The sequence below is a fragment of the Nycticebus coucang genome, chromosome 14 (genome assembly GCF_027406575.1).
Source record: "Nycticebus coucang isolate mNycCou1 chromosome 14, mNycCou1.pri, whole genome shotgun sequence".
Lineage (NCBI taxonomy): Eukaryota > Metazoa > Chordata > Mammalia > Primates > Lorisidae > Nycticebus > Nycticebus coucang.
In genome coordinates, this window is record NC_069793.1 from 65717004 (window position 1) to 65742607 (window position 25604).

Sequence of the window (25604 nt, forward strand, 5' to 3'; positions counted from 1 at the left end):
TGACCAAAGTCTCTGGCCAGGCCTGCTCCTTTCCTTAGAGTAGTGAAAATAGCCTAGTGTGAATGGCAAAATGAACAGCACAAGGACAAGCGGATGAATGAAGAATGAACTGATGAATAGACTGAAAGAACAGAACAGACTATGGGCAAGTGAAGGGGGTAACACCCCTTCCCTTGTCCCATCCCACCCCACCCTGCACACACACTCCCACTAGGGAAATGAAGGCTGAAGAATCAAACATCAGGCAATCAATAACATTAACAAAATCAACTGTAGAACCAGGGACTAGAGCAGTGGCCGTGCCCAGGAAGGTGAGAAGCAGGCACAAGTGATGAGCCGGCTGAGGCTGTGGAATCGTTTATTGGGGCTGTGTCCAGCCAGGCCCCAGCGAATGCCTGGGCCTGAGCCCGAGCCCAGCGCCCCCAGGAAGCGTGGGGAGTCGGGGAGGGAAGAAAGTGTAGGAGGATCCGCTGCTCCAGGGCTCGGCCCCGTTTTCTGTCTGGGTCCTTGCAGTAGTACCGCGCTCAGGTGAGCGAGGTGTCATCGTCGCTGCCCTCGCCGCCAGCACCGCCCATACGCTCCTCTCGGCTCTCAGCCACTGAGCTCTCATCGATGTTCTCCAGCGAGTCCGCGTGCTGCACAGACAGCTCCGACAGCGCCAGGCTCGGCAATGGGCTCTGCTCCGGGTGCAGCCATGGCTTGAAGTGAGGCTGATGCTTCTGCTTCCACTCAGGGTACTTGACACATGCCTTGTACATCTTCTTCATGGCCTGTGGGCCCGCCGCCCCACGGTGTCAGGAGTGGCCAGGGCACAGATGAGGTCTTCTCTGCGCCCCCTCTCGTGGCTTAGCCCCAACCTCCAGACTCTAGCCCCAGTTTCATAACTCTGCCCATAAGCCCTAACCCCACCCCTGACCCCGGCTATCCCTAACACCATCCCCTATTCCCAAAGTCCTCTCCCCAGCCTCCATATCCCAAAGTCCTAAGGACACTCACCTTGGGAGCCAGGAACTGAGAAGATTTATTCACCACCCACTTGGGTAAGGAGCCTAGAGGGCAACGAATGGTAGTGAGAAGGAGGAAACAGCCTCGGCCCCCACCACACACACACTGGTCCCCTCCCTCTGCCCACCCACGGGAAGGGGCGTATGTGAGGCCAATCCTACCAGACTTTATCCTCACTCCTTCTTTCTACCTCAGACCAAGGTCCTTAGGCTCAACTCTATTTCCCCTTCTCCTTCTGCTGAGCCCCAAATTATGGCATGGAAGAAAACCACAGGGTCCTAGGTGACCATAGGCTACACATGGGTTGAATTCTGACCCACCAAGCTCCAGCCTGCCACCTCCCTCTACACACACTGATATCCCTTCTCATATTTAACCCCTCTACCTGAAGGGCCCTGACACTCAGCCTCTTCTGCCTGTCCTTCTAAGCCCCCTCCCTGACAGCATAGGCCTCTAGCTAAAGCCCCCAATTTGGCCTGACCTGGAATTCACAGCCCAGTTCTCAACCTCATCTCATTCCCAAGTGTCTGCTCTGCCTCTGATGCCCAATACACTCCATGAGGTGCCAGAGGGAGCCCTGGGCCCTTGTGCCCTCGGGGTCTTGAAGCATTCCCAGGCAAAGATGCTCAAGGTTTACCCATCCTTTAGTCATTCACTCACTTACTCACTCATTCGACATTCACTATGATGCCCCACCCCCCTGGGCTAGCCTGAGGAACCAGAAAGGAACTCACTGTCAAGGGTGTCAAGGGGCCGGCAGTGTGCCAAGTGTTCTGTAGAGGCGAATGTGCCCACAGAGCAGGGGACTAGTGACTAGTGGCCAGTGACTCCCCTGGCTACCAGGGATAAGGGAGGTGACATCTGCAGCAGCACTGGAGGATTGAGTAGAGGAGGAGAGATGTAGCTAGGCTGCAAGAAAGGGCTGCCTGGACAGGGAGGTGTGAAAGTGTAAGGTGTGAGGAGGGACCAGGAAACCTGAGTAGGTGCTTAGACTTTACTCTGAGGGCAATAGATAGTCATAGAAGAACTTTAAGCAGAGGACAGTCATAAGAAATAAGTATTTTAGAAAAATTTCTCTGGTAGCTGGTACAGACAGAGCAGGTAGCTAAGCATGGAGAGAAACAGATTCAGGAGCTCTTTAGGAGATAGAATCAGTAAGAATCAGTGACTGGATTTGGGAGCTGAGGAAGAGGGAATGTCCCCAGATAACCACAAGTTATTGGCAGGTCGGAGGAAAGATGGTGGGTCCACTGTTGGACATAGCAAGTCTCAGGGGCCTTAAAGACATCCTGAAGATGTCCAGGGGGCCGACAGCCACAGCAATCTGGATCTTAGCAGAGAGACACGTGTGATCAGCTGCCACTAAAGCCATAGGAGTGGCTGAGAAGTCTGGAAAACCCAGGCCTCCAGAATAGGCAGAGGATGGGTACCAGCAAGACAGAATGGGAACAGCCAGTGAGCAAGGAGCAAGTCAGAGCACAGGGGTGTCCGAGCCCAGGAAGAGAGTTCCAAGCTTCCTCAGTGCAGCAGTAGCCACCCTGGCCCATTGTTTTCCAACTACAGTAAAATCTCAAATCTTGGTTCAAACAAGGCTTTGGATATAAAACAGCGATGCCCTTATGGATCCCTAAGTAGATCAAGCCCCATCCATCCTCTGTGGTATAGGGAAGGATCTCATAACAGGCCGCCAGGGTCAAGCCCTCACCTTTGGGGTCCACCTGGGCCAGGTAGGTGATGACGCAGCTCTTGGGCCCCGTGCTCTGGATGAGGTAGCCCGTCTGGATGGACACAGCTCGGACCAAGTCTTTTCGAGGTGGGTATTTCTGGGGATGGAAGGTACATGGAGGTAAGACTTAGGGTGGAGGCAAAGAAAATGTCTTTGGGAATACACACACACACAGTTCACACATCTCTGTCCAGGCTGGGCCTGATTCTGGGTGAAGAAAAAGGGAAAAATCAGACTAGTCCCTCTTGAGGCTTTCTCTGCACCCCTCAGGAAAGCTACCATAGTGGGCCCAGGACTCATGAGCACATATGAGCATCCAGAGATTCACATCACACACTCACTCTTGCCCAGGTTAGTCAAACCTGCCTATCCTCCCTTCCCTGGGAGATCAAGGTGGCCCAGACTCAGGGAGGGCCAGAGGACCCTGCCTCCTACCCCTTGCTCCCCACTTTTCTGGCCAGCCCTGTTCTAGACCCCAACCAAAGTCATTCCATCCCACCCTTCTTGCCACTGAGATGGCTGCACTGCCTTCTCCTGATCTCCTAAGAGTCCCCACAGGGAGACAGGAGCCATTATCCTCACTCTGCAGGAAGGACACTGAGAGTCCACGCCTGCCCAAAGTCCCAGTAAAGTCATGGTGACAGCCACAGCCCAGCCCTGCCTGATACCTTTCCCTGCCCACTTGGCAGGAAAGGTAGGTTGACTCACGGGATGTTTGACTGAGTAGTTCATAATGATGTAGTCAGTGCCCATTGGAAGCCAGGAGCGGAGAGTGATGACATCACGATTCTTCAAGGGCTTGGGGCACCTCCCTGTGGAGGGCAAGGGACAGTTCATCTAGACCACTGGCCAGACCTGCCTGTAAGGCACGGTATACAGAGGCCAGAGACACAGGGATACCTAATTAACTTTCAGTGACTCCAATCCAAACAGGTACCCCTCCCCTTCTAGACCACAGTCCCATAGCTGGAACCAGGGAAGATACAGCAGAACCCTGCCCCTATGGCCTCTAGCCATCCCTGCTACTCACACCCGCACACAGCCCTTACCCTTGCTGGCCTGGCTTGTCTGTCTAGGTCAGTGGTTCTCAATCTTCCTAATGCTGCAGCCCTTTAATACAGTTCCTGTGGGTCACGACCCGCAGGTTGAGAACCGCTAGTCTAGGTGAATGTGAGTGCATTGGGGGGGGGGGGGAAGAATGACTGTGTGTGTGAAAATGTGTGTCTGTGACTATGTGGCACGTAGCTGTGGCTTATGTACATAACTGCGTGTGTGTGTGTGTGTGTGGCATGTATACATGAACATATGAGTTCATATGTGTTGTAAGTGTACATGTACGCCCAAGGGTCTAGGAGAGGACAGGGGCATCCAGGAGGGCAGCCTTCTATCTCAGCACTCAGGTCTCTGAGCAGTCTGGCCAGGGGAGTGACCACAGGAGAGAAGGTGGGAGGAGGAGGATTGGTGGGAGGTCTGGAGGGAGGCCAGGGAGATTGGGATCAGGCTCTGTGCCTGCTCACAAGAATAATAGCCCACGTCAGCGTTGACTGTCAAGCGGGCGATGTCAAAAGTCTCAATGACGTTGCTGTCCCATTTCTTTCGGTACTCAATGTCGTGTAGGACATCGTAGAGTGTCTCTGCTGGCACATCACGGCACTCCATCCGGCACTGCAGACAGACATAAGGGTTGTCAGCGTCATGTAGGGCTCAGGGCCCTGGCCAGGGACCAGCAGGAAGACAAGCAGAATGGGGAGAAGGAGGTAGAGGACAGGGAGGAGCAGGGGCCTCTGAAGCCAGCATGGGCTCACTTCTTACTACAAGCCTTCCAGCTCCCCTAGAAATCACTTGTGCCAAGAGACACATAGCCCCTGTACCCAGAGCCCGTCTTCCTGAACTCAGCCCAGTCTCCACCAGGAAGCCTTCTAGCTAGACCTTTCAGGCTCCCACACACTGAATCTCTACGTCTGTGCCCTCCCAGGCCCCCATGAGCTGCTCCTGGAGAGAGGCTCACAGTTGATTCATCGTGGAGCCTTGTATGAGTACACGTTAAATGAAATGGAAGCATAAATTAAAAAACAATGCCTAAATGGATGGTTTCCTTACTCCCTGGTACTTATCACCAGTCCATACCACCTGTCCTCCTTTTTGTGTTTTTTGCATTCAACAAACATCTCTGGAGCTGGGCATGGTGGCTCACCACTATAATCTTCACACTCTGGGAGGCCAAGGCAGGTGGATTGCTTGAGCTCAGCAGTTCAAGGTCAACTTGAGCAAGAGTGAGACCCCCTCTCTACTAGTCCCAGGTACTCAGCAGGCTGAGGCAAAAGGATCACTTGAGCACAAGAGTTGGAGGTTGTTGTGAGCTATCATGCCGCAGCACTCTACCCAGGGCGAGAGAGTGAGACTCTGTCTCAAAAAAATAAAACATCTTTGGATTTCCTACTATTTATTAGCCTTGCTCTCAAAAAGCTTTCCATCTAAGGAAAAAGACAGCTGAACATACCTTGTTTTATTCAACCCTCCCAACAACCCTGTCAGATAAGAAATCCAAGGAGGAACTTAAGGCTCAAAGAGGTTAAGTAACTTGCCCAAGGTCACCTAGTTGGTAAGTAGCAGAGCTGGGATTTAACCTAGATCACATGTCTGGAAAGAAAGTAAAAACAGAGCCAGGTTTCCCTAGATTTGCACTAAACAAGATGAAACTCCATCAATGTCCTTGTTATTTGATTTTTTTCACCCAAGAGTCCAACCCCCAAGATCAAGTTCTCCTCAACAAATGGGTAAGTTTTCTTGTATAGTTTAAAAAGGTCTCCCAGAGCAGACGTTCAGACAGTGCCAAGGGAATCCACACATACTACTTTCTACTCACAAGAGGATGCATGCAACAACCTGAGGGAGGGGTGACATTGCCTTCCCCCGCATCCCAAGATAGGCCTTGGCACTACAATGGGGATGGGGATGCCACAGAGGGACACACCAACCCCTCTTGGGTATTCTAAGCACCAAGAAACATTAAACCCTGGATATAACTTCAGTTTACAGAACATAAAGAGGACATGGGCAGTGCTGTAGCTCAGTCGGCAGGGTGCCAGCCACATACACCAAGGGTGACGGGTTTGAACCTGGCCCAAGACAGCTAAAACAACAATGACAACTGCAACAAAGGAACGGCTGGGCATTGTGGCAGGCACCTATGGTCCCGGCTACTTGTGAGGCTGCAAGAGAATCGCTTAAGCCCAAGAGTTGGAGGTTGCTATGAGCTATGACACCTTGGCACTCTACCCAAGGTGACAGCTTGAGACTCTGACAAAAAAAAAAAAGAAAAAAAGAAAAGAGGACAGAGGAACAAGCTAGGTGATGTCACATGAGAATATAATCAGACAAAGCCAGAAAGTAAGGCACTCTACAAGGCTACTGACCTAGTCTCTTCTCCAGATTAATGTCACATAACAAAGGGGCTGGGCTAGACTCAGACACTTACACAACAGCCACATGTAAAGTGTGACCCTGGACTGCATACTGATTCAGACAAAATAGCTTTAAAGGATATTTTGGGAACTGGAGAAATGTGAATGTAGTCTGAATATTAGATACACTGAAAATGTATAGAAACAAAATGGTGGAGATTGCTGCCTAAAAAAGCAGGTCACAAAATGGAAAGCACAGTATAATCCCATGTGGGAAAAAAATGTATGCACAGAAAAAGCTCAGGAAGCACAATTACTAAGATATTAGGTAGTTAAGTGATAAGAGCATGACCATTTATTTTCATTTTGCTTGTCTATTTCCACGATAACTTTTTTTTTTTTTTTTTTGCAGTTTTGGCCAGGGCCAGGCTTGAACCCACCACCCCCAATATATGGGGCCGGTGCCCCACTCCTTAAGTCACAGGCACTACCCTTTTTTTATTTTTATTTTTTTGAGACAGAGTCTCAAGCTGTCGCCCAGGTAGAGTGCCATGGTGCTACAGCTCACAGCAACCTCAAACTCTTGGGCTTAAGCAATTCTCTTGCCTCAGCCTCCCAAGTAGCTGGGACTACAGATGCCCACCACAACACCCAGCTATTTTTGGTTGTAGTAATTGTTGTTTGGCAGGCCGGGGCTGGATTCTAATCTGCCAGCTCTGGGGTATGTGGCTGGTGCCTTAGCCACTTGAGCTACAGGCGCCATGTCTTGCCTGGCTAGTTTTTCTGTTTGAAACAGAGATGGGGTCTCACCCTTGCTCAGGTTGGTCTTTAACTCCTGAGCTCAAGCAATCCACCCACCTCAGCCTCCCAGAGTGCTAGCATTACAGGTGTAAGCCACCATACCCAGCCTCTATAATATTTTTTTTAATGTATAGTACTACTTCTACAATAATGAAAAAAAAAATTTAAAGGTCCCCCAGACATACTGAGAGGTGCATTTCACATGTCAGGTATTGTTATTGTACTAAATGCTTTATACATATTATTTCATTTTATTCGTATAGCAATGCTCTGAAATATTAATCCTATTTTATTAACAGACCCCATCTCTGTTTCAAATGTAGAATTAAGAAAACCGAAGTTCAAGGACTCCAGCCTGCAAAGATTCATTGTATAACCCTGAATAATTCACCCTCCCTCTTTGCCCCATTTGCTTTTCTTCTCCATGAGTATGACTAAATCTAATCATTTAACTAGCAGCCCCCAGTTCCAGCCCTGTACTGAGCCCAGAAGAGTCAGATGTGTATCTGAGGCCTATCCTTGAGGGGCTTCCAGTGGCAAGAAGAGCCCAAGTTGGAAATAGGGAGGTGTCCTAAAGTGCCCAGTGTGGGCACAGAGGAGGAGATGAGCTCCATGGCTTCACTGAAGATCTCAGTCTAGGGGTTTGCCAAGTTGACCTGGCAGAGAGAACAGCCGGTCAAGGTTCGGGGGCAGGCAAGAGCATGTGGCCTGTGGGTAGCTCAATGAGCTGCACCTGTCTCGAGTCTCCATGGTGTGGTGCAGCCTAATACTTAAAAGGTCTCTGGTTCCAGGTCTTCTTAGAGAAATGGGAGATTCCAGTGCTGAGTCAGAGGAAGGACAAGACAAGCCTGGAACATCATACTGCGCCAGAAAACAAGAAAGTACTAAAAGAATGACAGAGATTTTGTCCAATGGACACAGGAGCCAGCTCCAAGGGTCCCACTAGTAGAGTGAACAATTCATCAGTATTTACCCAGAAGTTTCCTACTTTTACTACTTAAAGTCTTGCATCCTGGGAAACACTTCAGTCCCAAGCAAATTAGAACATTTGGTCATACTACCACCAACTAAATCTGGGACAAGCTGTGTGTTAAAAACAAAAATGATAGAAGAAGGTTATATTCCACTGCATAAAAAAGGAAACCAAAATATATACAGGTATGAATAAATAAACAGAGGAATAGGGAATTTACATAGTTTCAAAGTAACTTCCCTTCAAATATTTATTAATTACAAAGGGAAAATGAGTAACTTCATAGTATAGCAGCCCAGCAGATAGCACCTAAGTCAAGTGATCAAAGTGAGTATTGTTAGTAATAGGACAAATTATGACCAGGTGTTGCCTGATAGGATGCAATAAAAAGAATACAGGCATCAACTTACGTGATAGCTCTGCCAAAGATGCATAATATAAATCTAATCACAAGGAAACATCAGACAAATCCAAAATGAGGGTTTGTCTTCTTTTACAAAATAATTGGCCTATAAGTGTCAGTCAGGATTGTCGAAGTCAAGGAAAAGCTTGGGAACTACACCAGACTGAAAGAGACTAATGAGACTTGAGTGAGTGACTGAACAAAGTGATGCGAGGAACGTGATGGTGAGAAAGGGGGTTGAAGAAGACAGGGGAGACCAGACCCAGCACTATCATTAGCATCCAAACAACCTTCTATTGAGCAGCCACATGGACATCCAGGTACCACTCCAGGCATTCAATGCACACTCACTCCTCACCCCAAACTTATAGTAGGGGTGTTGTTATCATTCCTGTGCTGCAAAATACTAAACTGAGATTAACCAACTTGCCCAGATTATACAGAAAGAAAGCAGCAAAGCAGGAACTCAAAACTGGATCTCCCTGTACCCTTAACCATTAAGAAGCACTCAAGTGTGACTGTGGAGGAAACCAGAATTCTTCTAAGTTTGGAAACTGATTTGGCTTTGTAAGTTCTCAAACATGTTATCACGGACAGTGAGTGTATGTGGGGGAATAACAAAAAAAACTCTGCTTGGTGGGTTAGAAGCCATCCTGGGACTGGCTCTCCCTCTGGGCCTGGCTGCACCCACAGCCAGATGCACACTGGGATGTGGCTGACACTACCTGTGCTCCTTGCAGACATTCCTAGATCAGGGCTATTGTGGCTCCTGAGCCCAAAGGCCCACGTCTTGGATGGTGGGTGGTAGGCAGAGCATGCAGAGCCAGAAGACAGATGAGGCGCCCAGGCAGGTGGACACTGCAGAGAACTATTTTTGAGACAGAGTCTCTCACTTTGTCACTCTTGGTAGAGTACTGTGGCGTCACAGCTCACAGCAACCTCAAACTGTAAGGCCTAAGCGATACTCTTGCCTCACCCTCCCAAGTAGTTGGGACTACAGGGGCCCGCCACAATGCCCAACTATTTTTAGAGATGGGGTCTTGCTTTTGCTCAGGCTGGTCTCCAACCTCTGAGCTCAGGGCAATCCACCTGCCTTGGCTTCCCAGAGTACAGGCATGAACCACCACACCCAGCCTAACACTTTAAAATAAAGAGGGAAACTTCAAAGGTTTCCCAGGCAGACTCTTTTGGAGGAAGGCCAGAAACAGGGTGAGAACCCTGGCTGTGGCAATTCAGGAGAAGAGAATGAGGCAGGCCAATGGCTGGGTCACGCAAGCATCCACAGGCGTCCCCAGCCTCGCTTGGATAGTGCCCCTTCCACAGTCCCCAGGAAGCAGCACTGCTGCACCAATCAGAAATTACACCTGGCTTTGTTCCTATGAGACTATTAAGGAAGGTGGTGGCTACTCCCACCACACCCTGCCAGGTGTAATTCTAAGACGCTTTGGGAGGGACAGGTGTGTCAAGCTGAGTCACTGGACAGCACCTGGTGGGCAGGCCTAATACAGGAACCCACAGCCATTGGTTCTTGGGTGAGTCAGTCATCTCAACTGTTCCCGAAGCTCCCCCTGGAAACCAGAACTGAAGGGGGATTGTTCCACCAAGGAGCCAAGCTGGGCTTCAAAGCCTTACTTGTGCTGACTGCAAGAAGCGTACATCAGCCATTTTACAGCTGAGAAAACTGAGGCCAGGAGGGAACAAGAGATGAGGGGGAGAGACAATAGGCAGTGTCCCTGGCACTCCACTCTCTCCAAACCTTGTCAAGGTCTTGAGGTGGAGAATTGGGATTGCCCAGAACCCTGGGACCAGCACTGCCCTCTGAGCACTCTAAGTCCCCCAGAGCCACAGTCAGAAGGAACTGGACAAGCAAGGAAGCCCCTCAGGGAGACTCATGCAGGCACCGAGAATCTAGCTTCCAATGTCAGCTCTTACCCTTGAGCATAAGATTAAACTCTTAGCAGTTTCAGTTTTCTCATATGAAAAATGGGGATAATAATAGTAATGTAATTAATGCCTAGCTCACAATAAATGCTCAAAAAATAGTCACTGTTATTACTCCAGCAGCCCTCCACAAGTTGTCATGCACTCTTCCACAAGTCCAGGACTGGATGCATTTATGTATACATCCTAATATTTTATGCCCTGGGCAACCTCTCTTGTCCCAACCTGGTCCCCACCCTGCTCTTTTGTTCTCCCATTCACCACTTTCTGAAGCCTGCTGTGTGCAACTGGGCAGTAGGAAACCAAAGGTGAACCAGACCTGGGCCCTGCTCCGAAGATGCCCTTGCCAAGGGGAATGATAAGGCACAGGGACACAAAATTGCAAGATAGAATGAGCTAGGAGGGGCATGCACAGAAGCTGCAGAAGCAGAGAGAGACTGAGCCCAAAAGGATATGATGCTGAGCCACTGAAAGGCAAAGCAGAGCATTGCAACGGAACAGGGTCCAAGGCCCAAGCTGCGTCTCACTCTACCCCTCACCTCTCTCCTACCCCTTGCCCTGTGTTCTCTGGGATGCTGTGGGCCAGCACTCACTATCTCCCAGGACCCAGGGAGATGGCCAACCTGAAACAAGAATGGAAGTCAGGTCCCCTACATATAGCTATGTCCTGGCCTTGGGAGCCAAAGGCCCACACAGTTAAAGTAAACAGACACACAGGCAGGTGGACACAAGGCTAGCCCTGCCTCTAAGACCTTAGCAGGGTTCCATAGCGGGGTTCCAATAGCCTTGCCCATGGGACATGTGGGGCACAAAGATTATCCCAAAATCCTAAGAGGCCAGGAAATCATTTCCTCAATCACTATTCTTCAGGTTATCACTGGGGAAACTGAGGTCACCAAGAAAGGTTAAGGAGTTCAACTTGGGCTTTGAAATATTCCACAGGCAATGCTAACTTCTCAACACGTTGCATTTCGGCAGGCAGTTTTGTAAAGTGAATAACTGTTGAGCAAAAATCACCCATTCCCAACAGAACCATATTCAAATAAGAGGAATAGTTCCTGGCTAGGGGTGGGACACAAAGTATCGAATCAATCATAGCTCTGCCCCACCTCAATAACTACTGCCAAATCACTAACCAATTCATCATCCCGCAAAGGAGACAGAAGCTCCTAGAACATGGACCCCACAAGGGCTGAAAATTAGGTCAAACCACTCTGCCAGCCATCAAGGGCTGCAACCTTTGCAGACATTACCTCTTACCCTCCCAAAACCCCAGTGGGAATCATTACCCCTGTTTTATAGTTGCTGAAACTGGGACCCAGAGAGGTACAATGATTGGCCAAAGCCATGCAGTTAACAGCAACAGAGCAGAGAATCAGAGCCCAGGTGACAAGACTTTCTGCTACCTTCAAGGGACAGGACTTGCCTAGCTAAAACAAAATGCACTGGCAAATGGGATGTCTTAGTTGATGATTGTAATGCTTCCTGGACTCAGCAGGGCCTACTGACCAGGGAGATGGAGCTCACATGTTCTTCTTCTGAACAAAGTTCCTGACTCAAGCTCCAGATTCTCCAAATCTTAGTGCTGGGGCTCTGTACCTGGCAGCCCCTTCTAAGAACCTTTCGGCCAAAGAACTGCTCCACAAACATGGCTAGATTCCACAGACTCACAATTCACACAGCAGGTCTTGGCTGTGTGTGTCAGACAGGCCCCTGCCCTGCTGTGTCCTGCTGTGTGGCCCTGACTTAGGTAAAAGACTGGAGCTCTGAGCCCCAGTGTCTTCATCTGCTGAGCAGGGGTAATCCTCCCCTGTGTATGGCACTGTCAGGATTAAATAAGACTTGCACACAACGCCCTCAGCAGCAGCTGCCCTTCCTCCAGTCCCAGGCCCCCAAATCCCCCTGATTCTCAGGCCCTGCTCAAGGGAGCACCTTCCTGCTAATCCTCAAAGGATAGGATACAGAGGGACAACAAGGAACAAAGTTTAAAAAAAAAAAACGCCAAGAGCCCTCCACAGTGCACAGGGAGAGGGACAGGACGTCCTCCTACAGCAATCCTGCACAGATCCCCCTGTTCCACCCTCGCCAGGTTTGTCAGACCAGGAGGAGGATCTGAGAGAGGCAGAGACTGGCCCAGTAGCTCACAGGAAGCCAGAGGCTCAGTGCTGGCCTCTGCGCCCACTTCTCCTCCAAGGCTCCACACACCACCTGCTGGCTTCAGGACCCTCTCCCCTGCCCCTACCAAAGGTCCCAGGGGATAGCACTGCTCTAGGTTTCTGAGGCCCCAAGGATATGGACCCTGCCAAGACCCTTTCCCTAATTTATCCCTCACAAAAAATCCCAATAGCTGCTCCATGGCATGATGTGAATGGTTGGGGAGATAGAGGGAGAAGAGAATTCTGATCGCTCCTGTCATGAGAGGTGCTGAAGCAGTTCCTCTCAGGTCTGCCCCAGCTGCCTCCCCAGGACTTCCCTTCACTGGCTCCTTTCATATATCTTCAGACTTCAGCCTGGCTGTCCCTCTGTCCAGGCAGCCTGCCCTGTCCCCCAACCCATAACCTCCCTTATCAGTTCACACTGGAACGCATTGCATTCATGTGTCTGGAGTGCTGTGGCCTTTTGTTCCTCTCAGCATCCCCTGTGCCTGGCATGGGGCCTGGCATACAGCAAGTACTCAGTGAAGAACTACTGCCTAAACAGAGGGCTGGACAGGTGAGCCAACAAAGAGGCTATGCCTCTGTGAGTTTCTCTGACTTTTAGAATGCCATGGCCTTGGACCATAGCCTTTCGTGCTTCTGTATAATTCAGAAGGAAGTACAGTCACGAAAACCCCCTGGACTCTTGTTAATCTCTATCACACTTGAGAACAATTAATGCTTATTGATACCTCATCCTCTTATAAAGGAGTAAGGCGGGGGTGGGTGGAGCTGCTCTCAATAATACCAAGAGACAGAGACAGGTTCCGGGGAGATTCTGAAACTTGCTTTAACAGGTATGACAGTCAAAGAAAAGTAAATTAAAATTGTACCGAGGTACCAATTTATACTCAGTAAATTAAGCAAAAATATATAAAATACCCACTGCTTGTGAGGTGTAGTAAAACCATTACACAGTTAGTGGCAACAAAAACTGGCTCAACTATTCCAGTTTCTGAAAAGCAATTTGGTAAATATTATAAAAAATCATAAACATTTTCTTATCTTTTTTTTTTTCAGAGACGGTGTCTCACCCTGTTGCCTGGGCTAGAGTACAGTGATATCATCATAGCTCACTGCAACCTTAAATTAAACTCCTGGCCTCAATGATCCTCCTACGTCACTCTTCTGTGTAACTGGGAGGACAGGTGTGGACCACCAGGCCCAGCTAGTTATTTTGTTTTGATAGAGAAGATGTCTCACTAAGTTGCCCAGGCTTGTCTCAAACTCCTACACTCAAATAATCCTCCTGCTTCAGCACCACAAAGTGCTGGGCTTGCAGGCATTAGCCACTGCAAAAAGCCATGTCTTTGATTCAGTTCCTAGAAGCCCAAGACTAGAAATTTACATGTACGTGCAGGAAAAAATGTAAAACAAAAAAGTTATAATATTCATGAGTATATTATTGAATTTGTAATTAGCAAATTATATTGGAGAACAATGTGGAACAGATTGGGCCAACAGCCGGCTCAGATGGTTAAGAAAGACACGTCACCCTAATAGTTACTATATAGCCACTGAGGGTTGAGGGATTCCCTGGGAGGGCCAGTGGCCTCCAAACTCAAAGCAGGGTTGCAGTGAACAGCTGCCGGAAGTGTTAGTGAATTAATAATTCTGTAGTAATATGAGAAAATTATACAGATGCAATTTTTTTTGTTTTGTTTTTTGAGACAAAGTCTCACTATGTTGCCCTCGGTAGAGTGCCGTAACATCACAGCTCACAGTAACCTCCAACTCTTGGGCTTAAGCGATTGTCTTGCCTCAGACTCACAAGTAGCTGGGACTACCGGCACCCACCACAATCCCAGCTATTTTTTGTTGTAGTTGTCATTGTTGTTGTTTAGCAGGCCTGGGCCGGTTTTGAACCCGCCAGCTCCACTGTATGTGGCCAGAACCCTAACCAGTAAGCTACAGGCGCGGAACCATACAGATGCAATGTTAAATGAACAAAATAGGATAGAAACTAGTACCTGTACCATGGTTTAAACTATGTATAAAATTATCTGCACCTCTAAGTGAGAGCTGGAAGGAACCAAGAAGTTCTCAGGGAACTGAATTAAAGCTCTGGTGAATTTTTTTTTTTTTTTTTTTTTGAGATAAAGTCTCAAAGCTGTCGCCCGGGGTAGAATGCCATCACATCATAGCTCACATCACCCTCCAACTCAGACTCAAGAGATCCTCTTGCCTCAATTTTTTCTGTTTTTAGTAGAGACAGGGTCTCACTTTTGTTCAAGCTGCTCTCGAACTCATGAGCTCCAGCAATCCACCTGCCTTGGTCTCCCAGAGTGCTCGGATTACAGGTGTGAGCCACCGTGCCAGGCCTCTCTGGGTGATTTTTTATTTCTCATTTTTGGATTCTTATTACTGGTACTACAATATAGCCTATATAAGATATAAAAACCAAGCTCGGTGCCCGTAGCTCAGTGGTTAGGAGGCTGGCCACATGTACTGGGGCTGGTGGGTTCAAACCCAGCCAGGGCCTGCTAAACAAAAAAATAGCTGGGCATTGTGGTGAGTGCCTGTAGTCCCAGCTACTTGGGAGGCTGAGGCAAGAGAATTGCTGAAGCCCAAGAGTTGGAGGTTGCTGTGAGCCGTGATGCCACAGCACTCTACCAAGGGCAAGACAGTGAGACTCTGTCTCAAAAAAAAAAAAGAAAAGAAAAGAAAATGGGGGGGGAAAATGTTGTCCAGAACCCTGAAGTCCTTGCTCCCTGGATCTGAAAGCCTGGAGTCAGCTGAGTTGCCGATGCTGAGTTAATCTGGAAATGCTCCACATTGCCTGGATGAGTCTAATGCACTCTTGAGCTCCACCCAAGGTTGGGGGACTCCAGCTGGGGGTGCTGCGCACAGGCAGGGACAGGGACAAAGGGAAGCCAGAGATGCAGCTGCAGGGAGGGGAACCTAAGCTGAATCCCTGAAGGATGACCAGAAGAGTAGATGGCATTCAGAGGAACAGGAGGGGGAAGAGTGTCTTGACAGGGGTGATAACATGAGCCTGGAGACTAGAAATGGCCTACACTAGTTGAGGGAAGGGGAGACACGAGGTAACCAAATGAACAAGGATAGGGTGGGAAATGGAGCTGTCCCTTGGGTTCCTCAAATCATTCATTTATCCAGCCATTCATTCAGCAAATATTAACAGTATGCCAACTCTGTGGCAGCCCTGGAATCATCTATTTCTATCCTCTCAATTACCTAGGAAGAGGGAAGATTATGCCCACTGGCAAACAATGGCTCAGACAAGTAAAGTGGAGAAACCATCTTGGAACCCAGTGTGACCAAAAGTCTACCCCTGAGACTGTTCCTCCATAACCAGGTTCTGTTCTGTTCTGTTCTATGTAGGACCCAAGAAATCCCAGGTGGGCCAGTACCTGTCCAGACTGTCCCTGAGGGATCCAGGCTAGGGGCTGAGGCTTTGGAAGGGGCATGGAATAGGGAGAGGATGTTGGGGCTGTCTCAGTCTGGAGTAGGGGGAGCTGGAAAGACACGGAAAGCACACATGACATTAGCCCAATGCAAGATTTCCTTCCCTCATCTTTAGGCTCAGTATTCCTACTGGCAGCAGCTACCTCTAACACATCTATTCCCCAACATGCCTTAAAGCCTTGGGTGGGGAGTGGAGAGAGCTTCCGGTGCAGACCCGGAAGAGACCTCTCTGCTGCTCTCTGTCCGGTCGGTAGGAGTGACTCATTCCAGCTCTGCCGCTCTTGTCCTCTCCTAGTCAACAGCAGCCTCCCTGCATCCCCACACAAGGCTCCAAAGAGGCAGGCTCCAGCCCTGCAGCAGTCCTGCTCCCAAATCTGAGGGGCTGACCTGCACTGCAGCTCTGTACTCCCGCTGGGGGAGGAGGGGAGCCCAACTGAACAGGAAGAGCTGAGAGAGGCAGAGTGTGGGTGGGCCCAGAAAAAAAGGGAGGGGGTGGAAGGAGGCCGGTGAGACAAGGTAGAGGCCAGAGCAGACACAAAGACAGACCAAGTCAAAGAAGAAGAGTACCTCCCAGGGTTTCAAGGACCACCATGGACTGATGCCCCAGAGCTCTCCAGTAAAACTCCAGACTTCAACATCCCCCTGGGCATCATCCCCTGGACAGCCCTCAGGCACTCACCATGTCCAGTGCTGTCAGAGTATCTCCCCATCCCCCCACACTGTGCTCACTTCCCCTGTCTCCTGTGCCTGGAACCGGGGATGGTTCTAGACTCCCTTATGCTCTCATGCTTTCCCTGCAGCAGCCAGTTCTTCCCCTCTATTCTACTCAGCTGCGACCTTCCCTCTTCACCAGCCCAGGCTGGCCTTACCATCCTATAGCCACAGCTTCTTCTCTGGTTGCCTGGCTCCCAGGCTGATCTGTCCTCTGTAGCCAGGGAGCTGATGATGGCAGTGCCCTCTCTACCCTGGCTCCACCTCCACTCTTCCTCATCCTCAGCCCTGTCCCTGCTCCTGGGGAGCCACCTCACTGAGAGACTCCCCAGGACCTTCTCAGTTTGTTGCCTAATTCCTGCTGGGCCCCAAGCCCTACCCAAACACTACCTCCTCAGGAAGCCACCTCCCCTTCCCCCAACAATGCTGCCACTCACTGGGCCCTCAGCCTGAGTATAAATCTCCATCCCAGCACTTTCCACAAAGAGCTGTCACTGTCTCATCTGTTTCCCCACTAGACCTCGAGTCTCTTGACAGCAGGACCCAAGTCTGATCCATCTCCAAGTCCCTAGCACCAGCACAGTGGCTGGCAAAAGAGGGGGTGGGAGGCATGGGAAGAGGTCTGTGGGATGAATAAATAACTAGGACAGGAAAAAAAATGGAGAAAGGGGGGCAAATAGAGACATCCAGGACAGAGGCAGTAATCATCAAAGGAGAGGGGTCCAAAACAAACCTCAAAGGGGAGATCTTGAGACCCAGAGATAGGCCCAGAGGCAAGAACAGGAGCCTTCACAAAGGGAAACCACAGCAGAGCCAGAGCTGAGCCAGGGGGCAGGAGCTGCCAGGAGACAGCTGAGGAAACATAATTGAATCAGAGACGACTCTGCTTCTGCAGTGAGGGGGTGTGACTCACACACACAGAGTAACGACAGACACAGAAACACACATAGAGTCTCACACTCAGAGACACAGACACAACTGTAGGCACACACACATACATTCAACACGGATTTACTGACCCTTGCCAGGCATCGGCTTCAGAGCTGTCACCTAGGCAGGAAGGGGGGAAATAAGGAAGCCAATACTTGCCCCGGAGGGGCTCACAGTCCACACAACAAAGGGCCATAGTACACACACTGTTACTCACAATGCAGCTCCACACACAAAGGCCCAGACACAGAATCCTCAACACATTATTCTATTAATCTATTAATCCTATCACATTATTCTGTCCTCCTAACTCCCAGCCATCATCTCGTATCTTAGCTGTTTGCTTCTGTTTTGCTCACCACCCCCTTAGGACTTAAATTCCAAGATAGCAGGATCTGATCTGTGTGGTTTGCCCCAGATTCCTGGATAGAACACAATACTTGGCATACAGTATGTGCTCAGTAAATGTGTTGGTTGAATGAATGAATGTGCTGAGGACATACAAGGGAACTCTACCCTCTCTGGCTATCAGGGAGGGACATAGAAAAGGAGTCCAGGAGATGGTGGAAGGTATCCCAGAGAACCAGGAGCAGATGGGGGTTGTGGCACATAACCCAAAGGATGAGATTAAATAGCTCAGGCTCCATGGGGGAGACTGGAGGTGGGAATTACTTCTACTTCCCCTGGGGTGGCAGAAACAGAACACATGTGTAGACATTGTTCACCTACACCAGGACCCAACAGCCCAGAGAAACATCAGAGTGGCAAGTACCTGTCTTCTTGGAGCCTGGGCCCAGAGGCAGGAGGGGATGGTTATGTTAAAGCCCCAGGGAACAGCTCCAGCTGCCCTGTGCCACCTGCCCCAGGCTCTCTGTGAGATGACAGGTGAGAGGAGTCTGTGTTTGCCATGGGACCCCTCAACTACTCATGTTTCTGAGGGACCCCAGGTCATCAAAGCCAACCCAAGCAACCAGAGAGGATCAAGGGAAGCACCACGAGGGGTGGGGACACCTCAAGTCTGTCACCCAGTCTGAGCTGTTTTCCCTTCACCTGTTGCCAGAACACTATCACCTGTCCAGGTCAGAGGCAAAGGAGAGTGGCTTAGGGCTGGAAAAGGGTTTCAGCTATTCCCATCTATCTTTGGAGACAACCTAGCGCCCAGGCCAGCAACCAATGGCTCTTCAGGAATGAGCTGGAGCAGCCCAGCCAAGGTCCCAGGTCTTTGCAAGTGGTCATAGTGCCCTGGCTCTAGGCAGCCCAGTCAGGCATGGACACACAGGGGAAGAAAGAAAACCCATCTGTCTCCAGGGCTCCCTCCTTTCTCTCATCTCCTGAAACTTTAAAGAGTCTCGGCTGGAAACTGAGCTGGGCTCGTTAAAGTTTAAAAGATAGAGCCTGGGGATCTGGGTTTGGAGGGTACAGAGCCAACCTGGGCTAAGGGCTCCTCCAGTCCCGGTGGGGACACAGACTAAAGTCACCCCTCCACCCCTCTCCCACTCACTAAGGGTTCCTCCACCTGAGAACAGGTGCCAAGGGGGCTGCACATCCATGCAGTCTTGCACCCCAGCCTGCACAACACTTCACAGTTCATACATTGCAAGGAGTTATGCTATAACCACCATGTTGCTTCCATTATCCCTCCTAAATCCCTCTCAATTCAATCCCTTACTCCATTTACCACAACACCTTTAGTGTAGGCCTCAGCACCCCTGCCCAGACAAATACAACAGCAGCACCCTCTTACCAGCCCTCTTGTCTAAATCCCTCCCCTGCCAGTTGTGGTGGTTCACACCCATAATTCTAGCACTCTGGGAGGCTGAGGCGGGTGGATAAAATAAATAAATAAATAAATAAAAGAAAATAAATAAATAGGCTCGGCACCTGTAGCTCATGCAGCTAAGGCGCCAGCCACATATACCAGAGCTGGAGGGTTCAAATCCAGCCCAGGCCTGCCAAATTACATGACAACTACAACCAAAAAATAGCCGGGTGTTGTGACAAGCACCTGTAGTCCCAGCTACTTGGGAGGTCGAGGCAAGAGAATTGCTTAAGTCCAAGAGTTGGAGGTTGCTGTGATCTGTGATGCCACAGCACTCTACCCAGGACGACATGGTGAGACTCTGTCACAAAATAAAAAAATAAATAAATAAAACCCTTTCCTGGCCCTGGGGTATTGATTAGCTCTCTAATCATCTCCAGCTTGCTGAGTTCCAAGCCCATGCTGAACCATCACCTACAATTCTTCAAATGCACTATGCTGCCTGCAGGCCTTGGGCCTTGGACAGCTGTTCCTCCGCATGGAATGCTTCTGATGTTATCAAGCTTACAATCCTCCTTCTCCACCCAATTCCAAAGGGATCACCTGATAATTCCTCCTCCATGAAACCTTCCCTGTCCCAACACTCATCCAGACATGTTCTATGGATTTTCTTAGCTCCCATGATAAGTATCTGCCTCAGCACCCAGCTGCGAGCTCCTTTCAAACATGGCTTGGGTTTGACTATCCTCTCCATCCTCCCACCCCCAGTGCAGGGCCAGGCAGAGAGAAGCTACCAATGGATGTTCACTGAATGAGCAAATGGATGCCCAAAGTCAGGTAGGGCAGCACTACTATCCACATTTGACAGATGAGAAGGCTGATGCCTAGGCAGGGTGATTTGCCCCAGGCCACACAGCCAAGACTCTGGATCCCAACCTCTCTCCCCTACCTCAACCCAAACCAGCTTGTTCAGGAAGACTTCCCTAACACCTCTAGCCACCTCTGACCCTCCCCTTCTCTGAGTTCCCTGACTCCAATGTCCAGACACTACCTGGGGTTGTACTTCCTGGGAACCTGTTCCCTGAGGACAGCTCTGGAGCTATACCCTCCAATTGCCCCCATACCAAATTAGAGCTAGAACTAACCAAGTCTGGGCCTACCCCTGGATTCAGGATGCCCATGTGGGGACCGTTCTGATAACACAGATCAGCAAGGTCCTCTCCCTTACTCTGTGTCCAGCAGTGCAGTCTCCCCAAGCCTGGGCTAAGGTTATAACAGCCTCTGCAAACCACCTACCCAGGAGCTTCCCACAGAGATAGGGAAGAGGAGTCCCAGAGTGGGCAGAGGCCAAGCCAGAACCTTGACTCCTCCAGTCCAAAGCCCCAAAATCAGATTAACAGCTACCCCTACCATCACAGACAGCAAGACTGACCCAGAAAAGTAAAGTGACCCCCAAGGTCACATAGCAAAGACAGAGCTCTTGACCAGCTGGTTGCCCTCAGGGACCCCTCCCACAATGACACAGCATAGGGATACCCCAAAGCCCAATAGTGCTAATAACAAGGCACAAGGGAGTAGGAGTTCTAACACAGCTTTACCCATTGCTAGCTGTTTGGCCTTCTATAAGCAAATTCCTGCCCTGAGTCTCAGTCTCCACAGCTGCTTGATGGAGTTAATGAGACCTACCATATAGGGCAGTAGTGAAGACTCAGTGAGGAGATAGAAAGAAAGAATCTGCTGTTCCCTGTCTTGCCTTCCCCATGATCCTTTTGAGCCCAAGAGGACTGTTAAGAGTGAGAAGGGCCCTGGATGATCCTTGAGCCGTCCCTTGTGTCACAGTGGGATGACAGGTGCTGAGGGCAACAGACCTAAGCACAGGTGTGGGAATTTGGAACCCAGGGACCTGTGGTGTGGGGGAAGGTGAGCAGTGAGAGAGGGCTAGGAGGCCACTAGAGCTTACTCCAAAGGAGAAGGGGAGGAGTCGTGGGACAGGAAGTAAGAGGAGAGACAGGTCCCCACTGCCCAGCTTCCTATATCCAGAGAAGCCGCAGGCTCTCAGCCACACACCCACCCCAAGAGACCACCCACACCTGCTCTAGTGTCAACCCCTTCAAGGCCCCTGCCCACCCAGCTCACACCTATTATAGTCCTAGGCTCTCACCAGGCCTCACTCCTGCCTCTGGGCTGCCTATGCAGTAGGCAAAGGACATTAGGAATTGCCTATTCTCTCTCTACCAGAGTCTGGGAGTCTGGAAAACTCTGCAGAGAGTCCAAGTCTCCTCCTCTGCCTCTCATGCAGCAGACGTCAGAAGTGAGCACATCAGCACTCAGGGAGGGCTTGGCAGCTCACCTCCTCTGCTGTCTGTCTGCCTGTTCCTCATGGTCCCCTGAGTTCAAAGGCTCCTGGAGCCATGAGAGCCCAATGGCACAGATGTACAAGCCGCCCAGAGAGAGGCAGGGATGTTTCCAAAGTCAGCCAGGACTGGACCCCAGCAGTCTCTCGCTGAATGACACAGAACCTCCTGGTCTCCCATTTCTCATACCACTACGGATGCTGTGGGGAAGCCTGGGGATTGAGAGACCTGGGAGCAGACTCCATGCTGCCCTCTGCCTTGTACCCAAGGATTCATGTTCAGCATCTGTCTCTGGGTCAGGGCTGAGCTCTCAGAGGTGTTGTCTGCCTCCTCTCCAGTGCCTGGAACACAGTGCAGGTTTGGGGCCAGGCTGTAGGCCAGAGAGGGGGGAAGAGGGAAAGGGTACCTTTACTAGCCCCTTCCCATTGGTCTGGCTTTGACTGCTGGGCCCAGAGCTATGGTGGCATCCAGGGACCTCTGGACATGGGGGGAAGGGGTAGAAAGATGAGGAGGAGGAAATCAATCAGGTAGACAGATAGGTGGAGGCCCAGCCCACTCTGGGATCAGGCACATGGGGCATGTCCAGCGGCAGCTGGCTTTCCCCGGTCTGGGGACAGGCCTAGAACAAACTGGGGCAGGAGAGAGGGCAGGGAAAGGGGGCAGAAGGTCATCAAACAGTTGAGTCCCAGCCTCCAGGAGTGACCCAATCATTCCCAGGGACTCTGGCTTCAGACTTGCTGTATGACCTTGACAAGCCACACCCTTTTGTGGGCTTTGGCTCTCTCATCTATTAAACAAGAATGAAATGATGAGAACACTGCGTCCTTCAGTCCTTCAAAGAGTTATTGATGAGGTTAAAGGCCACTGTGTTGACTAATGATGTGAGCCCACACGGAGAGGGGCAGGGGCTCTGGAGCCAGGCTCACCATAGTTCCTCTCCTACTGCACTGCTACATGACCTTAGGCAAATGACATCACCTCTCTAGGCCTTGATTTCTTTGTTTGTAACATAGAGAAGCGTCTACTACTGTCCAGAACTGGCCTGAGGGTAAATTGGATGATGGAGAAAAATGCTTGGCTCAGAGCAGGAGCTCTTATTAACAGAATGGGAGTAGCTGCATGGAACCTGGGAGTCCTGGAATGTTGGGGATAAGCTCAGAGGCCTCTGCACATGTCCCAGAGCTTCATCTGGCTGTGCTGAGAGGATGCCCATAACCAAGGTCCCAGCCTCTTCCCTGGGCCTAGGCTCTGTTCATTTCCTATCCCCATCCTCTCTCCATTATAGGGATCAGAGCTAGGGGGCACCATGGGGAGAAAATTAAGACAGGAGGACTAGGCTGGGAGCCTAGAAATCTGGGTTCTATGATGGCTCTGCTGGGACTTGGCTGTGTGACCCGGGACTAGGCCTCAGCACTCTCACCTGTACCCCAGAGTATGTATGTGTACGTGTATGTTTCTGTGTGTAGGGGGGTAATAAAACAGCAATTACAAAGGGCTCTTGGAGGGAAAGAAGGTCAGGGTCCTGACTGCCACGGAGGATATATACCCTCCCAAGAAGCCTACATCACCCCAATTTTTCCAAGTTCCCACCATTCCCAAGGAAGGTCACCTAACAAATCTGATGGGGCCTATTGTGGCAGAGCCTGGCCCCCTAGACCCAGACCCGCCAACTGTAGTCTTGGACTAGGCTAGGTTTTTTCATTAACCAAGCCAATAGAGGAGGCAGCTCCGCCCTGTTGACACAAAGGGTGGGAGTACCGACCTCAGCTCAGACCTCCTCCTCCCTCCCTCCCAGAGCCAGCACAGGAGTGGAAAGTTCAGAGTCAGCTCAGTGGGGAAACTACACTTCCCACCCTACTGCTCACTGCCGGCCTCAAGTCTTTCCTAGGTTACCTTCAGGTTCTTCTGAAACTACCTTGCTTACCTTTCATTCAATCTGTTCTTTTGTACCTTCCTTTAACCAACATCCCTGCTCTGTCTGTGTTAGATGCTGGGAAGACAAAGAGGATAGGACCTGCCCCTCCCTCTGGGAGTACCAAGCTGAGACATACTAACTGCCCCCACTTCCCTGCTCCTCAGGTTCCTCTGGATCAGGACCCTGGGTCAGGGTCCTCAGACCTGGGCAGAGAATCCCAGAAAGGGAGACACAAGTGGAAACCCCCAGAGAAAGAGACAGTCAGATGGCCAGGGTGCAGTAGAGTTAGAGAGGGGAGAAGATAAGGCAGAAAAGTAGAGCCAGAATATCGTGTGTGGACAGATAGACAAAGCTGTAAAAGACAAAGTGAGGCAGAAAGGCACAGGCGAGCCACCTCAGGCTCTGGTGTGAGGCTAAGAAGCCCAAGCTGGGTGAGACCAGGTCCTAGGCAGGAAGAGAAGGGTAGGTCTTTGAGTCCAGTGTCCTACCCTCTGGCAATAGGAATATTCCAGGAGGACAGCAGAAAGGAGAAATTGTAAGAGAAAGGGAGGTAAAGGGCACAGCCTACTGCCAGGAGCCCAGTAAAGAGAGACCTACCCACCCTAGAAATGTGGCACTCAGGGCAACACCAGATGTGTTGGGGGTAGCTACTGAGACCCCTAGGCTAGAGTCTTTACCAGCCTCTGGCTCATCTAGTGCCCTGAAGGAAGTGTGTTCATGGGACCCCCAAACCAAGTCTTCCTGCACGGCAAAGCGAGAAGAATCACCAGGTCAAGAGGAGTGGGGGAGATGGCTGTGTGGGGCTGATGTGCCTGCAATTGCCCTCTGTGTTGGCTTCCCTACCCCAGATCCCCTCTTCCCCCAGACCATATGTAGCCTGGTCATGTGCAAGGCAGGGACACCCAACACATCCTATCTTAGGATCTGCCAGCTGCAAACCTGTGTCCCTGTAGGAGACTGTAGGAACAGCCTAGGGGAAGGGAAAAAACAAGGCATCAGGCAGGCAGGAGACAGGTCCTTGCACCCCAGGGTGCAGAGAATTAGAAAGGAGACCCAGCTCAAGCTGAGAGAACAGGGAGAGAAGGGCTCAGTCTTCTGCCTGGGGTGACTCAAGTCAGGGACCAGATGAAGGCTTTGTGGGCAGAGGGGTCCCTAAGGGAGACCACTCTCCTAGAGGGGCCTGGCAGCAGCCCCTGGGGCAGGCAGGGACAGGACAAGCCTGGGTTCCAGCTGAGTGAGCCAGAATGTGTCACACTCCCTCTCCAGGCTTCTGTTGGCCCATCCATGTGATGGGGGTTTGGCCCAGAGGGATGTGCCTCCTGGTTCTGGGCAGGAGACTCTTTCTGGGCCCAGGTGTCTGTGGCCCTGAGAGAGGACCAGGAAACTCCTGTGAGAGTCAGTAACAGTGCATTGGAAGCTGCAGGTATAGCAGGATAGCCCTACCTTGATCTTGTGCAGTGCCCGATCCATCTCCACAGCCTGCACCCACACAGACACACCAGCCTTGCTATAGGTCAGGTTCCAGCCCACCTCGGCCTCACACTCTGACCGGAAGCTGCGAAAGTCCTGGTCATCAGGCACCTGGACACTCTCACGGCCCAAGACTGGCCGAGGCCCTTGGGGCTCTGTTGAGGCCGCTGGCTTCTCCATGGGGGGTATGGGGAGGCCCAGGGCCCTGATCCGAGTCCCGCTCTCCTGGGTCCTTCGCAGAGGCTCTGACAACGTCGACGCGGCTGCAGATGCTGACGCCACCTTCCTGGGACCTGCAAGACCGGTTTGGGGACAGGAATCAGTACGCTGGGGGCGCGGGTGGGGCTGTTCAGAGTCCCGGGTCAGTGGAGAGCTCAAGATAAGCAGGGTAGGACCCCCAGGGGAGGGAGGATAAGCACAGGACAGTCATGGGGGCCACTTCCCGAGAAGCGATCCCAGACCTCCTGGGGGTGGCGTGGGTACTGTGTATTGGGTATGGGTTGCCCTCGGGAGCCCGTCGGGACAGAGGACCTCCGGGACCAGAGGTGCTCTAGAGGTCTAGGGAGGGCCCCGCACAGAGGTGGCCGGACC

The 25604-nt window shown here is 50.9% G+C and overlaps 1 protein-coding gene across 1 annotated transcript; it reads right to left on the bottom strand.

Moving 5' to 3' along the window:
- Positions 1-341: 341 nt before the first annotated feature.
- On the bottom strand, positions 342-25604 carry STARD10 (StAR related lipid transfer domain containing 10). Its single transcript, XM_053560530.1, has 7 exons — positions 25475-25604; positions 24987-25306; positions 4249-4396; positions 3440-3543; positions 2711-2828; positions 997-1049; positions 342-770 (listed from the first exon to the last, which is right to left on the bottom strand). The coding sequence occupies exons 2-7, from the start codon at positions 25191-25193 to the stop codon at positions 525-527; spliced, it is 876 nt and encodes a 291-aa protein (XP_053416505.1). The 5' UTR covers positions 25194-25306; positions 25475-25604; the 3' UTR covers positions 342-524.